The sequence below is a fragment of the Equus asinus genome, chromosome X, assembly GCF_041296235.1.
Source record: "Equus asinus isolate D_3611 breed Donkey chromosome X, EquAss-T2T_v2, whole genome shotgun sequence".
NCBI classification, from domain to species: domain Eukaryota; kingdom Metazoa; phylum Chordata; class Mammalia; order Perissodactyla; family Equidae; genus Equus; species Equus asinus.
In genome coordinates, this window is record NC_091820.1 from 124,946,708 (window position 1) to 124,961,690 (window position 14,983).

At 38.8% G+C, this 14,983-nt stretch overlaps 1 protein-coding gene across 5 annotated transcripts in view; it reads right to left on the reverse strand.

Moving 5' to 3' along the window:
• ARHGEF6 (Rac/Cdc42 guanine nucleotide exchange factor 6) overlaps positions 1 to 14,983 on the reverse strand; it is a 101,243-nt gene that overhangs the window by 18,623 nt on the left and 67,637 nt on the right. For all 5 annotated transcript variants that reach the window (XM_014832756.3, XM_044763376.2, XM_070501723.1 and 2 more), the window contains 2 exons: positions 4,348 to 4,486; positions 1,489 to 1,548 (listed from right to left, as the gene is read on the reverse strand). In XM_014832756.3, coding sequence (XP_014688242.1) covers positions 1,489 to 1,548; positions 4,348 to 4,486 — 199 coding nt within the window. The remainder of the gene's footprint in view (positions 1 to 1,488; positions 1,549 to 4,347; positions 4,487 to 14,983) is intronic.

Consider the following 14,983-nt stretch of genomic DNA (forward strand, 5'->3'; position numbering starts at 1 on the left):
ATTGTACACATACTTTTGAAGCATTTATAGTGGGAAGAAATATACTATAGTCATCAAAGCAAGTTTTACAACATGTAAAATGATCAGAAAGAAATATTGTTTTAAAAAAGAGGCACTTTATATTCAACTTACATAGGAAAAAGTAAAAGAGACATAAATGATAATAAATTCCATGGGGAAAGTCAAATACTATGTGATCTCACGCATAAATAGAAGGTAAAAACAACAACAAACAAACACATAGAAACAGAGATGGGATTGGTGGTTACCAGAGGGGAGGGGGGAGGGAGGAGGGTGAAAGGGGTGATTATGCACATGTGTGTGGTGATGGATGGTGATTAATCTCTGGGTGGTGAACACGATGTAATGTACACAGAAATCGAAATATAATGATGTACACCTGAAATTTATATAATGTTATAAACCAATGTTACTGCAAAAAAAATGTTACTATGTGAGGTGATGGGTATGTTAATTAACTTGATTATGGTAGTCATTTGATAAGGTATATGTATATTAAATCATCACGTTAAACACCTTAAATATATACAATATTTGCCAATTACACCTCAATCCATCTGGAAAAATAAAATCATTGGAAATTAAAATAAATAAATAAATAAATAAAGGCCATGGGTTTCAGTGGGCTGTTCTCTTAGGTTGAGGCATGTAGAGCCGCCAATGTTCAACTGTTTTTTACCTACAACAATAGCAATTTTAAGCTAATACTCTACTCTGGTATTCAGCTTGGCTGTTTACCCATGAACACGTTAGGTACTGGTCATTCAACAGCAATAAACAACATGATGGCAAATGTTGCCTCACAACGTTGCAGCAAGAATCAACAATTACAGATTGATCCCAAACACTTGGAATGCTACAGAAATGTCTAAAATAAAGCTAAACTTAATCACCCAAAATAACATTTTCTTTCCTCTTAAAATGCCACCAAGTGGTTTTACATCCGAGGGTTCAAGAAGACGTTAACCATCATGCTCAAGATTCAAGATTAGAGGTAACTTTGATAGCAGTCTATATAAAGCAATTGTATTTTAGTAGGTTTTTTCCTTTTAGATTTGATAAAGCATTTCTCTTTTATATGCAAAGAATAAACTCACACTTTTTGGCATAAGTAGATGAATCCAGTATTGATGGCAATCAGTGAACTACAACTTGCACAGACATAAAGTGAGGAACAAGGGGGTAAAGACAAAGAGACAAAAGGAAACCCCCCACCTACACAGTGATGCTTAATGTGGCAGAGACTTCAAATGTGAATGCTTTATACCCTCAGCCTGGCAACCTTTCACAGGTAAGCATGATTTTTGGAAGACAAAATTAAATGAAACAATCACTGCGATACTGTCACTAAAGCTTATTGTTTCCACTCTAAAGACCTTTGCTAAGGAAAGAAATGTTACACACAAATCACTCTTTTAGGAACAAAGCATACAAAATGGAGAATTATAATTTTAGAGCATCACTTACCATGAGAGCTTTGAATGCTATGATTGCTTTCAGAATATCCTGATGATCTGGATGCGTATCCTATTAAAGGAATATATTTTAAAACAATATTAAAGAAGAATGAAGCAGTGGTTGCCAGGGGTTAGGGGTGGGAGGAGGGTGTGGCTGCAAAGAAATAGAAAGAGGAAATTTGGGGGGATGATGGAACTGTTCTGTATCTCGATTGTGGTGGTGGTAACACGAATCTATACATGTGTTAAAAGTCATAGAACTGTACATCAAAAGAAAAAAAGTCAATTTTACTGTATGCTAATTTGAAGATAAAAAATAAAACAGCATTTGAGCATTTGGAATCTGAGTACCTCCAATTATTATGTGATTAAGAAATTAAGACAGCTGGTAACATCATATATTTCATAACAGTATACTAAGGTGTGGTTATTGAGGCAAGAGTTCCCGTTTCTCTTTTTGCTATTATACTTTAGATAACAAATAATAATTATTTGGGGGGCGTCCTTAGGTCACATTGTTAGTAAATGACAAGAGGTAGGGAATTGTGCAAACAGTGGTGGTTAGAGAAAAGGCCATCCAAACGCATTTCCTAAAATGCCTCCATTTTCTTTTGGCAGACTCAACACGGCAGATGGAAAAAATTCCAAGTTTCAAATCATGTGCTCCTTCTTAAGCAAGGTTATTACATATGGTCTGCAATTATATGGTACTTACAACCCCGAAAAGTAGACAAGTTCAAACATGGCTTTGAAGAACCCACATTTCCAAAATTGTTTATGAAGTGAAAATAGAGTATCTTGGGGTAGATGTACCCCTAACATTGGGGTGGAAGGAGTGTAGATGTGTGGCTACCCTTGGGAGTATATGTATACCTAACCTCTGGAATTCAGCTGGAGTAATGGGGAAAAAAAATCTGCTGCTTGACCAGCCTTGAGTGATAAAATACAGAGCTGAACAGATGACGGATCTGACCGAAGCCAAGAAAAGTGTCACTTATGTAAAGAAAGGTTGTATTCTTTTAGAGTTAAATTTATCCTTACCCAAATCAGCTGATAACTGAGAAGTTCAGGCTCTACTCTACCATTAGCCAGCAGCCATGCTAAACATCAGAAAGGGGGATAAAGCGTCTCCCTGGATGGTGAACTAGTGCAAAGGGTGTGCATCATCTGACGGTGGGAAATGGACAGCAGCCAAAGGCAAGCGACCAACAGCAAATGGAGGCAGGAGTAGAAACGGGCTCTGATTCAAGGAAGGCCAAGACAAAGGACCCAGGCAGGAAGAGCATCTGGGGATTTTCCCCCCCAAATTAAGTGTATATTAGTACTTCAGCAGCGAGCAGTAACAGAAACTGAGGCCACTCGTTTCTGGATTTTTGTGATAAGCAAGGAGGGGCAAACCTCAAACGGTTCAGCAAACTCTTTTAGCTTTTGGAAAGGCATCCAGAGGTCACCACCTTCCCGAGCCCTAACTGAAATTTCATTCTGGTAGGCTTTACTCACTAGCTCCCCACTGCCTCTAACTTTCTGGCAAGTCAAATAACCTGAGAATGTGGTTTCGCTCAGAATACATGCTTTCAATCCTTACAAATGCTGACAAGACCGGCAGCGTGCAACCTTTTTCTTTAAAGATAATTAAACCCTTTAAAACCTCAAAACCTTTCCCCAGACACAGGAAGAGCAACTAGGGTAAATGCTGCCTCCCCCAGCGGGCCCTCCTCTCCCACTCACGCCTCAATCCCCCATGCTCGATTGCACAAGCTCAGCTCAAGAAGCTCTCTGTGTTGATTGGGTTTTAATTAGAGGATCTGGGCTCTTGACGAAAACACAGTCAGTCATCAGGCCTTGTTGCAAATCTTAGTATTTAGAAAGGATCACAGCTATGCCCCAGCTGTTGGAAGGAAACTGTAAGTTTATAAAGAAAAATGTGAGAGAACTTTCATGTAGATGTACGGATGCACGGAGAGATAAACCAACAATGGACCCATTCATTAATCTATAAGGAAATACCAGAATCTTCCATTGAAATCCAGAGTCAGAAAGGCGAATGATCACAGTGCTCTGGAGATAAATATTCCTGTCTACAGTGAAAGTGTTCTTTAAGTTTTCTGATGTTGATTTGCTTTGCCTATCTCCCACAAGAAAGTTGGTTCATATACCAGAACAACAGATTTCTTGTCGATTTTGATTGAACCGCCATCTACAGATGAGAGGGCAGAAGAAAGCCTGTCAGTAAGTCAGCATAGACTTGAGGGAAGCAACGGGACCAAGGCTGGGAGGAGAAGAAGGGGGAGGGAGAATGATCACGAATATTTAGTAGTAACGGATGGGGATCTTTCATCGTAAGATGAGTAAGTCTGGAGATCTAAGGTGCAGCATGGGGATTACAGTTTATAACACTGCATTGTATACTGGAAATCTGCTAAGAGAGTAAATCTTAAGTGTGCTCACCACTTTAAAAAAATGGTAACTATGCGAGGTGACGGATGTGTTAACTTGATTCTGGTGACCATTTCACAACGAATAAATATAGTAAATCATCACGTTGTACACCTTAAAAAAATCACGCTGTACAACCTAAATATACACAACTTTTATTTGTCAATCATACCCCAATAAAGCTGGAAAAATATATTAAATAAGTAAAAAATTTAAAAATCTTGAGAGAAAAAGAAAAAGTCCCCTTCTTATTTTGCTGCATAAAGAGGAAAACTAGAAGCCTGGGAAGAAGGAAGATTGAACCAAGTACATTTTGAAACCAAAGGTTTTTCTGAATTCCTCAGCAAGGTTAGTTTGGAGGCAGACTGGCTACTTCCTCCACAGGAGGGGCCAGAGTTTGTACACGAGCTTAAAAAGGCTCGCCTTCCCTTACCTCCATATGCCGTTCCAACTCTTGCAAGAGAGTAACATACTTTTCCAGTCGCATGAACGGTTTGCTGAGGCTTGTTGTTAACATGAGGATACCTGGACTGGATGCACCTTGGCTTTCCATAAATTGTTCCACATCATCACTAGAGAAAGAACGAGTACCGTTTTGTTACTGTTTAATAGCACAAGCAAAGAATTATCAACAGCACATTATTTTGCTGTATTCACACAATATAAAACCAAGTAAAAATTTGTTTCCCTAGTGCAAATGCTGTCCAATTCATTTCAACTCAATTCAATAAACCTTTACTCAGCTCCTCCTATGCAATCAGCATTGTGCCCAGGACTTGGGCTATAGTGGTGAGCCAGACAGTCATGATCCTTGGTTGCACCTATTCATCCAACAATTATTTATTGAGCATCTACTAAGTGATAGGTTCTGTTCTCTGCTAAGGATACAGCAATGAGCAAAACAAACATCCCTGCCCGTAGGGAGCCTGCACCCACGGGCACGGGGCACACGGTCTATCAGATGACCTCAATGCACGGTTTTAAAAAGTATTTTCTTAGTCACTTCAAACATTCTAGTTATTGGCTGGTCAGACGCCAAGGGTAGCAACTCACCAAGTGCTCCCTATCACCAGGGCACCCACTTTTAATGTTCCAGAGTCAAGTTCAAAATTCAGATAGCAGTATGTTTGCATGACTAACCTCAAAGTCCCGTAGCCTAGGATCTGAAACCAGTGCAGCAGGCTACTCAAACAATTCCATAAGGCAACAACTTGGTTAAAAACCAGGCTGTATTAATATTTTACAAACTATGGCCTGTAAATGTCTAGTTGCTAAGCTTATGCTTTCTCTACCCTTTGGCACCCTCTGGATTGTCTCCTTTCCACCAACAGGATACTAAGCCCTGGGGCTGCAAGATCATTTTATACATTTACGTAAAATATAATTACAGAAGGACACTTATTGCCTAACTGACAGCATATTTTGAAAGTTCTGCTTATCACTTGTCCCCTTTACCTCCCTGCTTGTCCATGCATATCCAGTCACAAGTCATCTTGTGTCTGCTTATTCCTTTCCAATCTCACTGCCACTGCTTTAGTTCAGGCCTTCTTCATCTCATCCCACCTGGTTCACTTCAATAGTTCAACTGGTCTCCTGGCTTCCAAGCGTTTTTGCTTCCAAACCATCCTGCAGACCGCCATTTTAATCCTGTTGCTTTCCTAGTCAAGAACCTCTGATTGCCTACAAGATCAAGTCTTAACTTTTTAGACTCCTACTAGGCCCACCAATCTCTCTCATCACTCTCCAGTAAGAACCCTCTACTACAAAATGATCTACTTATTCTGCCTAGAACACATCTTACGCAGCGCTTCCCAACTGGGATGTGTTGCAGTAGTTGTAAAATGTGTTCGACGAAACGAGCTTTCAGTAATAAAATACTAGGGAGGTTGGGAATGGGCTGGATTGCAGGTTGTCCCTATTCATAGACATTCTCCCTCTTCGGGCTTTTGTAAGCAGGAGAGAAAAGGATGGAGTGTCAACTTAGGTGCCAGCAGCCTTGAGTCTTATAGCATCACATGCATGTCAGTGGGTAAAAAGGGCTGGGAATCGCCGCCTTAAGGGAAGCTAGAGTGCATCTGAATGGTCACATCTAACAGTCAATGCTGAGTATTTTATCAGTTTTTGCAGTCTTGTTCCAGAAGCAGCCAAGAGGAGGGAAGTGCCCTGGCCTTGGAGTCATAAAACAGATTTGGTGACCCTGGATCAGTTACCTACCTCAGCTGATTCATCTGTAAAACAGAGATAAAAGCTACTTCCTACCAAAATTGTGAAGATTAAATATTGAGGTTTGTAAGGCTACTGTTTCATGCTAAGATCTTTGCCTGCATTCGTTCTTGTTTAATATTCACAACAGCATCTCAACATTTTATCCTCATTTTACAGATGAGAAACCTGAGACTCAGGAAGGGTGAGTAACAGCAAGTAAATGGCTAAGTTGGGGTTCATACTGAGGTCTGAAGTCAAAGCCTCAGGTCTTTCCATGACACCACACTGCCTCCGTACAGGAAGTACTTTGTAAACTTTAAAGCAGCCAATAGATGCAATTTCATTACTATTCTTATCATTCCAAGGCAAATACCTTGCTCAAATCACATCTTTAAAGACTAGCATTAAGCAGGGATTTCCAGTTAATAGAAACGCAATTGATGTTTAATTTCCAATCAAGAGCATAAAGTGTACAAAGAGGTTTAAAAATTCATCTCATACAAATATAATTAGGAAAATAACTTGAATTTGGAGAGTACATTTGAGTAGAAATGTAATCCAGAGAAAATCACTTTCTTAATTTCTTTTCAATTTGGTAAACAAGTCTTATGTTTTCTTTCCATGACTAAATAACTGCCCGCATCCTCATCTAATTGATATAAGGGTTACAACAATTAAAAGCAAATGTTAATGTGTCCTTGGTTGTTACTTTCCATGCAGCATTCTAACTTCTGGGCTTGTTAAATATTATAAAAGTATTTTTTTTAATTTTCAATATAGCATGAGATCATTATCTTAGAATAAAATACTGGCTATTGGAAAGAACACATTTTCCTAGTTCAACAAAAGAACAAAACTGTCTTATCAAGCCACTTCCCGTTACAATAAATAGATCCTAAAAGATACATTTACTTAGCCAAATTTAATACACAAATTAATATTATTATACATAAATATAATATATGCAAATATATGTCATTATACCAAAAAACAATGGGTCTTAAAAATACAGTTTTTAAGGGCCTACAATGGAGAAAAGAAAGTCTCTTCCACAAATGGTGCTGGGAAAACTGGACAGCCACATGTAAAGGAATGAAAATTGACCATTCTTTTTCACCATTCACAAAAATAAACTCAAAATGGATCAAAGATCTAAAGATTAGGCCTGAAACAATAAGTCTCCTAGAACAGAATATAGGCAGTACACTCTTTGACATCAGTTTCAAAAGAATCTTTTCAGACACCATGTCTTCTCAGACAAGGGAAACAATAGAAAGAATAAACAAATGGGACTTCATCAGACTAAAGAGCTTCTTCAAGGCAAGGGAAAACAGGATTGAAACAAAAAAACAACCCATTAATTGGGATAAAATATTTACAAGTTATTTATCTGACAAAGGGTTAATCTCTATAATATATAAAGAATTCACACAGCTCAACAACAAATCAAAGAACCCGATCAAAAAATGGGCAGGGGACATGAACAGACATTTCTCCAAAGAAGATATACTGATGGCCAATAGACACATGAAAAGATGCTCACCATCACTAATCATCAGGGAAATGCAAATCAAAACTACACTAAGATATCACCTTACACCTGTTAGAATGGCAACAATAACCAAAACAAAAAGTGACAATTGTTGGAGAGGTTGTGGAGAAAAAGGAACCCTCATACACTGTTTGTGGGAATGCAAACTGGTGCAGCCACTATGGAAAACAGTATGGAGGTTTCTCAAAAAATTAAAAATAGAAATACCCTATGACCCAGCCATCCCACTACTGGGTATCTATCCTAAGAACCTGAAATCAGCAATTCCAAGAGTCCCATGCACCCCTATGTTCATCACAGCATTATTTACAATAGCCAAGACCTGGAAGCAACCTAAGTGCCCATCAACTGATGATTGGATAAAGAAGATATGGTATGTATATATACAACGGAATACTACTCAGCCATAAAAAAGGATAAAATCGTCCCATTCACAACAACATGGATGGACCTTGAAGGTATTATGTTAAGTGAAATAAGCCAGACAGAGAAAGACAAACTCTGTATGACTCCACTCATAGATGGAAGTTAAACATAGAGACAAAGAGAATTGATTGTTGGTTCCCAGGGGAAAGGGGGGGGGGCGTTGGGGGGAGGGCACAAAGGGTGAAGTGGTGTACCTACAACATGACAAACAATAATGTACAACTGAAATTTCACAAGGTTGTAAACTATCATAATCTTAATAAAAAGTTAAAAAAAATACAGTTTTTAATTTTATGTAGCCTGTTTGAAATGTCAGTGGGTTAAGATGTGCTTTTCAAGCTTAACATGTTCTGTACATGTGATGTCATACCACAGAAGCAATTCTCAATGTATGAATGCTGTTTGAAACTCAACATACATTTACCTCATAGAATGCATGGTGGATGGGGCTCTGGTATATTCTGGGTTGGGCTGAAAAGCTCAAGAAAACTATTATATTTGGTAATACAACTACAGAGCTTAACCATCTCATACAACAGTGTTTCTGTGGCATCTTTGCATAGATTTCTACTTTGAACGACGATAACTCGACCTAGAGCAGTCCTAGAAAAGGATCAGATATTTCTTCTCCCCACCTCGCTCCCTCCCCACCAGCCTTTCATGGGAACCACTGTGGTCTGGGAAGGGGAACCGAGGCCAGAGGCCAGAGGAGCAGGAAGGCCCAGGCCTCCAGCCAGTGGAAAATCCCAGGGATGCCGCTCATACTGGGTTGGGCAGATCTTTATTATCCTGTTTTCATTTATCCAGTTTCAGAGACCAGGCTGTCTGCTTCTTTTTTGTCCCCACCACTTTTTGCTTGGGTTCAGTCTTACTTGCTCCCTTCCCTGCTTCCTCAAACACAGAAACAGAAGAGAATCTACTCTCAGAATTTTTCCTGTGCTCCTCGTCTCTGAAGCAAGTCCACAACTCTTCGGGTTTTTCTCAAAGTCTTCATCGCTGACAATGATGGTAAACACAGAGCGAATAAAACCAACAAGAGGAAAGTACACAGTGGTGCTTGTGGTAGTCGCTGCAATAGAGACGGAAGTAAGGTCCAGATCTCTCTTAGCGCTAACTCTCTCCTCCTCTCCCTGCCCTCTTTTAACTCCAGGTCCCTCTCCCTTGTGAAAAGGATGGATGCCACACTGAAGCATGGGAGAGAAGTGGGTATTTTTGTAAGAGAGAGGTTATTCCCAGGAAGAAACACAAACTACAGTAGCAAGCCAGAAGGGGAGAGAGAGGGGAAATCCCAAAAGACTTCAGCCAGGGGATGGCAGAAGACCAGGGCAGCCATTCAAATATATGTAAATATGGGGGACACATCAAAGGTGGGGTCTGATTATGTATTGAAATTCGGATAATACATTACTGCATTTTCAAGAGGACACCAACATGCAATCATACAATTTTAGGGCCAACATGCCTCCTCATTGCAAATTGTCACGTGCATTTCTGGTATGATGTTGCCACCTGCAGGCCGAAAGGAAGACGTTCACCTGACGGGCCTGCTCCTGCTCAGCGATGTTGCTGCTTCTAAGCCTCTACAGCTTCAGCAGAAACCCACCAATGTCCCTATTTCAGCTGAAACCTTCATCGAAAACAGGATTTGAATCTGAAGTTTTTGTGAATTTTACTCAACTATGCTTCGCCTCTAGTATGTCAGCATAAATAACCACAAGATGCACGCAAAATAGCCGAGATTATGTTAGAAGCACATCTGAGGAAAACCCCCAAATATTTTAATTTAGTTTTCATCCCTTACATGTAAATAAATGAGTGAGATAAAAATTCAGTTCTATGGGACACCAGTGAGTCTTTCATCACTTCAAGGGATATTAGAAAATTCTCAGTAAACATCACTAACCAAAACCAAGCAAACAGGGTATAATAATTCCCCAAAATGTTGAGACTCTTTAACTATGCAACAAACTTTAAATCATAATGTTTGAAGGAGTCTCCACTGTTATTTGTAAAATCAAATTCCTAATACAGGTAAATGCAATCACGTTTTAGCACATGGAGTTACAACAGAAACTTCTGTAAACACTACAAAAGTCTATTTGAGGTACACCATTTCTTTCTGGTATTTATCCAGAATTGCTGTTCTCAGATTAGAAGGAAAAGAATATGAGCTCATAAAAATAGTAAGCTAACATAAGGAGGGATCCCTTTTTATTGCTATTAAGAAATTTGTCCTTATAAACACAGGATGTTTATGTATCCATCACGGAAAAAAACACCTCTGACCTATTTTTTCTTTATTAAAGATAGGTAGTCAAGTATAAAAAACGTGCCTGGAAATGATAAAAACAAATTCAGGACTATGGTTCGCTCCAGTGAGGGAGGGAGGGACAGGAAATATCGGAGAGTATACACAAGACTACAATTGCAGCTGAAATTTGTTTCTTAAGCTGAATGGTGTGTATGTGGGTGTTCTTTATTTTATCTCTACTCTTTGTATGCTTGAAATATCATATCATTTTTTTTTCTAAAAAACAACTAGCAGCGGGTAGAAGATGCATAAAGTGGAAATGGGCAGGGGCAACAACGACCTTGTGCTCCACGCTGGGGACTTTGTATACGTTATTTCATTTAATCCTGCAAGGTAGGTAGTTTGATCCTCATTTTACAAGTGAAGAAACTAAATCTTAGAATTAAGGGAATTACTTTGGGTCCCAGCTTCTAAGTGGCAGAACTGTAAACTGAGACGATATAAAAGGGGTAAAAAGTTTAGGCTGAGATCAAGGAGTGGCACAAAGGGGCTTAAAAGGAAATGGTGAGGAGTTTCACTTTCAGGATGGCGGCATGACACGCTCCACGGACCCCAGTGAAACAAGCAAAGCTGGTGGAAACTATATTTAAAAAACCCAACCATTGAAAGTCTCTAGAAATTGCCCTACTGGCATATGATAAGTGAAAAAACTTTTATTCAAGAAAATATTCCCAGACTCAGAACAGGGAGAGTTTGTAGCATTTGAGCCACGACCTACTATCTCCCTCTCTCTGTCCCTCCCAGCTCAGCATAACAGAAACTCCACTCCAGGCAAGTGTGGCCAAGAAGACAGGTCTCCCTCTCTCCTCGGCTTCCAATCCAAGGACACAATATCTCACTAGCATATCTCATCTGCTTCAACTCTGAGTTCTAGAAGCTAAATTCCTGGCGAGTGCGGCTGAGAGGTTAGAAGCTTCCTCCTCTGCTCAGCCCCCACAGTTAGGGAGGAGGCTCTACCCCAGGAGTGACAAGCTGAAAATACTGGGGTCCAATCACCTCCGCTCCAGCTCACTTGTAGGGTAAACGTTTTATCCTAAGAGAAGAAAGCAGAGAAGACGAGAGGCTACTGCCTTGCCCAGTGGCTCAAAGATTTTGCCCAAGGAGAAAGACAATCCATAGGAATAGGGAGCTCTGACGCTCTCCCCAAAGGAATTGGTTTTAGTTAAAAAAGAGTGAGGGGAAATTCAAGCCTAAAGGCTCTCGCAAAAACAATAAAGATTTTGGTGGTAAGCAAATAAAAAAATGCTGGCAGTTCTTTTTAATTAAGAGCAACAAGCTAAACCATAGGCCAGCTAGGTCACTAGAGAGAACCAGGGAAAGAGATAGTGAAGAAGTACTAACAAGGATCAGAACAAACTTCAAAGACTGGTCTCAAAACTACCCTTGCTTGAACTTAATTGGATCAGATGGCAGATCAATTTATGCCCCAGGGAATTGTGAAAAACATTAGAGCAATCAACTGGAAATTAGTGGAGCCTATCAGCTGGATGTGATACCAAATGGGGGCAGGCAGCTTAACAGAGAGGTCAGGAAGAGACAAAGGGAACCCTGCTAAAACCACTGTCATTTCAGGGTGACTGTGTGCGTGGCCAAGGCTGTGCCCTCTGAGAAGAGATATCAAAGGTTGCATACTGTGAGGGAAAGAGACTTCACAAAAATAGTCTAATCAAGCTACTAAACACACAAATAAGCAAATGACAACAAAAACAAACCCGAGAGAGGAGGGGAGGGAATCAGTATCCAGAGTTCCTAAACCTAAAACTGCATAACTGTCTAGTTTTCAACAAAACAAATATGTGACATGCAAAGAAACAAGAATGTGTGGCCTATACATAGGGGTATGGAGAGAGACAACAGAAATTGCCTGTGAGAGTGACAAAATGTCAAATTTAATAAAGACTTCAAAGTAACAATTGTAAATGTGTTCCAAGAACAAAAGGAAACCATGTTTAAAGAATTAAAGGAAACTATGATGACAATGTCTTATCAAAGAGAGAATATCAGATAGAAATTATTAAAAATAACAAATGGAAATTCTGAAGTTAAAAAGTACAATAACTGAAATTTTTAAATTCACTAGAGGTACTCAATGGTAGATCTGAACTGGATGAAGAAAAATCAGTGGACGTAAAGATAGATTGATAGAGACAATGCAATCAGAGAAAGTAAGAATAAAACCATGAACAGAGCCTCAGAGAGACATGGGGCATCTTCAAGCACAACAACACATGCATGATGGGAGTACCAAAAGGAGATGAGAGAGAGCATGGAGCAGAAAAAGAAATTTGAAGAAATAATGACTGAAAACTTCCCAAAATTGAGGAAAATATTACTGTATGCATCCAAGAAGCTCAATGAATTCCAAGTAGGATAAATGTAAAGAGATCCATATACAGACAAATTATAGTAAAAATGTGGAGAGACAAAGAGAAAATATTGAAAAGAGCAAGAGAAAAACAACTCATCACGGGCTAGGGAACCTGAATAATATTAACAGTTAATTTCTCATCAGAATTAATGGAGGTCAGAAGGCAGTGAAACGACATATTCAAAGGAATGAAAGGAACAAAATTGCCAACCGAAAAATCTATGTTCACCCAAACTATCTTTCAAAAACAAAGGTGGAATGAAAACATTCTCTCAATAAAGAAAAACTGAGAGAACTCTTTGTTAGAAGACCCACCTTACAAGAAATACTAAACTTGTAGGTTAAAATCAAGTAAATCCAGATGTAAATTCAAATCCACATATAAAAATATAGGGCACCAGTAAAGGTAATCGTGGAATTATGAAAGATGGTATAAATACATATTTCTCCTTCTTCTCTTAACTGATGTAAAAACAATTGTATAAAGCACTATTATATAATTACGTTGTTGGGCCTATGACATATAACAATGTATTATACTTTACAACAGCAGCACAATGGAAGTGAGTGGGAGGAAAGCCCTATTGGAATAAGGATATGATACCAGAGAGTAACTCAAATCCACAGCAAGAAATGAAGATAAACAAATGGTAAATAAGAATGTTAATATAACAAATGCTATAGATATATCCTTTTTCTCCTCTCAGTTTTATTAATATACATTAATTTTATTAAGTAATAATTATAGCAATGTATCATTGGGTTTGTAACATATAGATGTAATATGTATAACAATACTAACAAAAAGGGAAGAGGAAACAGAACTATACTAGGCGTAACATTTGTATATGTGACTAGAATCAAGTTCATGTAAATATAAAATAGAATCTGACGAGTTAAGATATACATAGAAATCTTCAGAGCAATCACCAAAAAAATAATTCAAAAAATCATTAAAGGACTTCTGGTTTCAGCTCTGACATGCAAAGAGCTTGGAAGTCATCATTACTATCCTCATAACGAAAACAAACTGAAATCAATGACTTTTCTTAGATCCACTGAGAATTGAGATCACAGGGAAATCCACCACCCCCAAATTTGGAAATATAGGCAAATACAGAGCATTAGAGCTGAGATTAGCTTCCCTGAAGGAGAAGGCACTAGAACCAGTAAGTGGTAGAAACACTCAAATGGTAATTCTGATGAATTGCAAGAGCCTGAGTATGGAATAGCTTTACAGTTAAAAACTCTCAGAGGCCCTGGGAGCCCAACCCTTTGGTGGGCTTTGCATCCAGGAGCCCAAGCAGGGTCTCATGGTGAAGATCAGAGAAAAATCCCCTTGTCTTTCAGAGAGGGGGAGAGAAAAGTAACCATTGTGAAATGCACCCAGAACATTCTCCATAACAAGGGCTTGCTCTCCAAGGGAAACTATGTTGCCAGAGCCTTATCTGACCTGAGGAAGGGGAGAGGCCAGTTCCAGCCTTCTCTCATCTTCCTGTCATATGTGAGAGAAGGAAAAAAAGACTAAGGAATGCATCTAAAAGTCACAGCTCAGAGACACAGGTCCACTAAAAAACTGAAATTTATTCATAATAATATAGAATGTATCCCCTCCACCACACCTTACTACCACATCAATAGGGTGCCAGTATAATAACAGTAGATTACAGTTGAGAGAGCCACAAGACACCAACTCTATTTAAAAAGGAATTCTTAAGAAACACAAAGATACAGAGGGTGAAAAAAAACAAGGAAATTAAAAAAAATTGAAGCCCTTGGTACTTAGAAAATGCACATGCAACAAAAGAAAAAATAAACAAGTGGGATTATATCTAACTAAAAAGCTCTGTACAGCAAAGGAAACCATCAACAAAATAAAATGGCAACCAATCAAATGGGGAAAAATATTTGCAAATTATATAAATGATAAGGGATTACAATCCAAAATATATGAAGAACTCATACAACTCAAAAGCAAAGAAACAAAAAATCCGATTAAAAAATGGGCAGAGAAACTGAACAGACATTTTCCCAAAGAAGACATACAGATGACCAATAGGTACATGAAAAGGTGCTCAACATCACTAATCATCAGAGAAACGCAAACAAAACCACGAGATATTGGCTTACACCTGTTAAGATGGCTATCATCAAAAGGACAAGAGATAACAAGTGCTGGTGAGGATATGGAGAAAAGGGAACCCTTG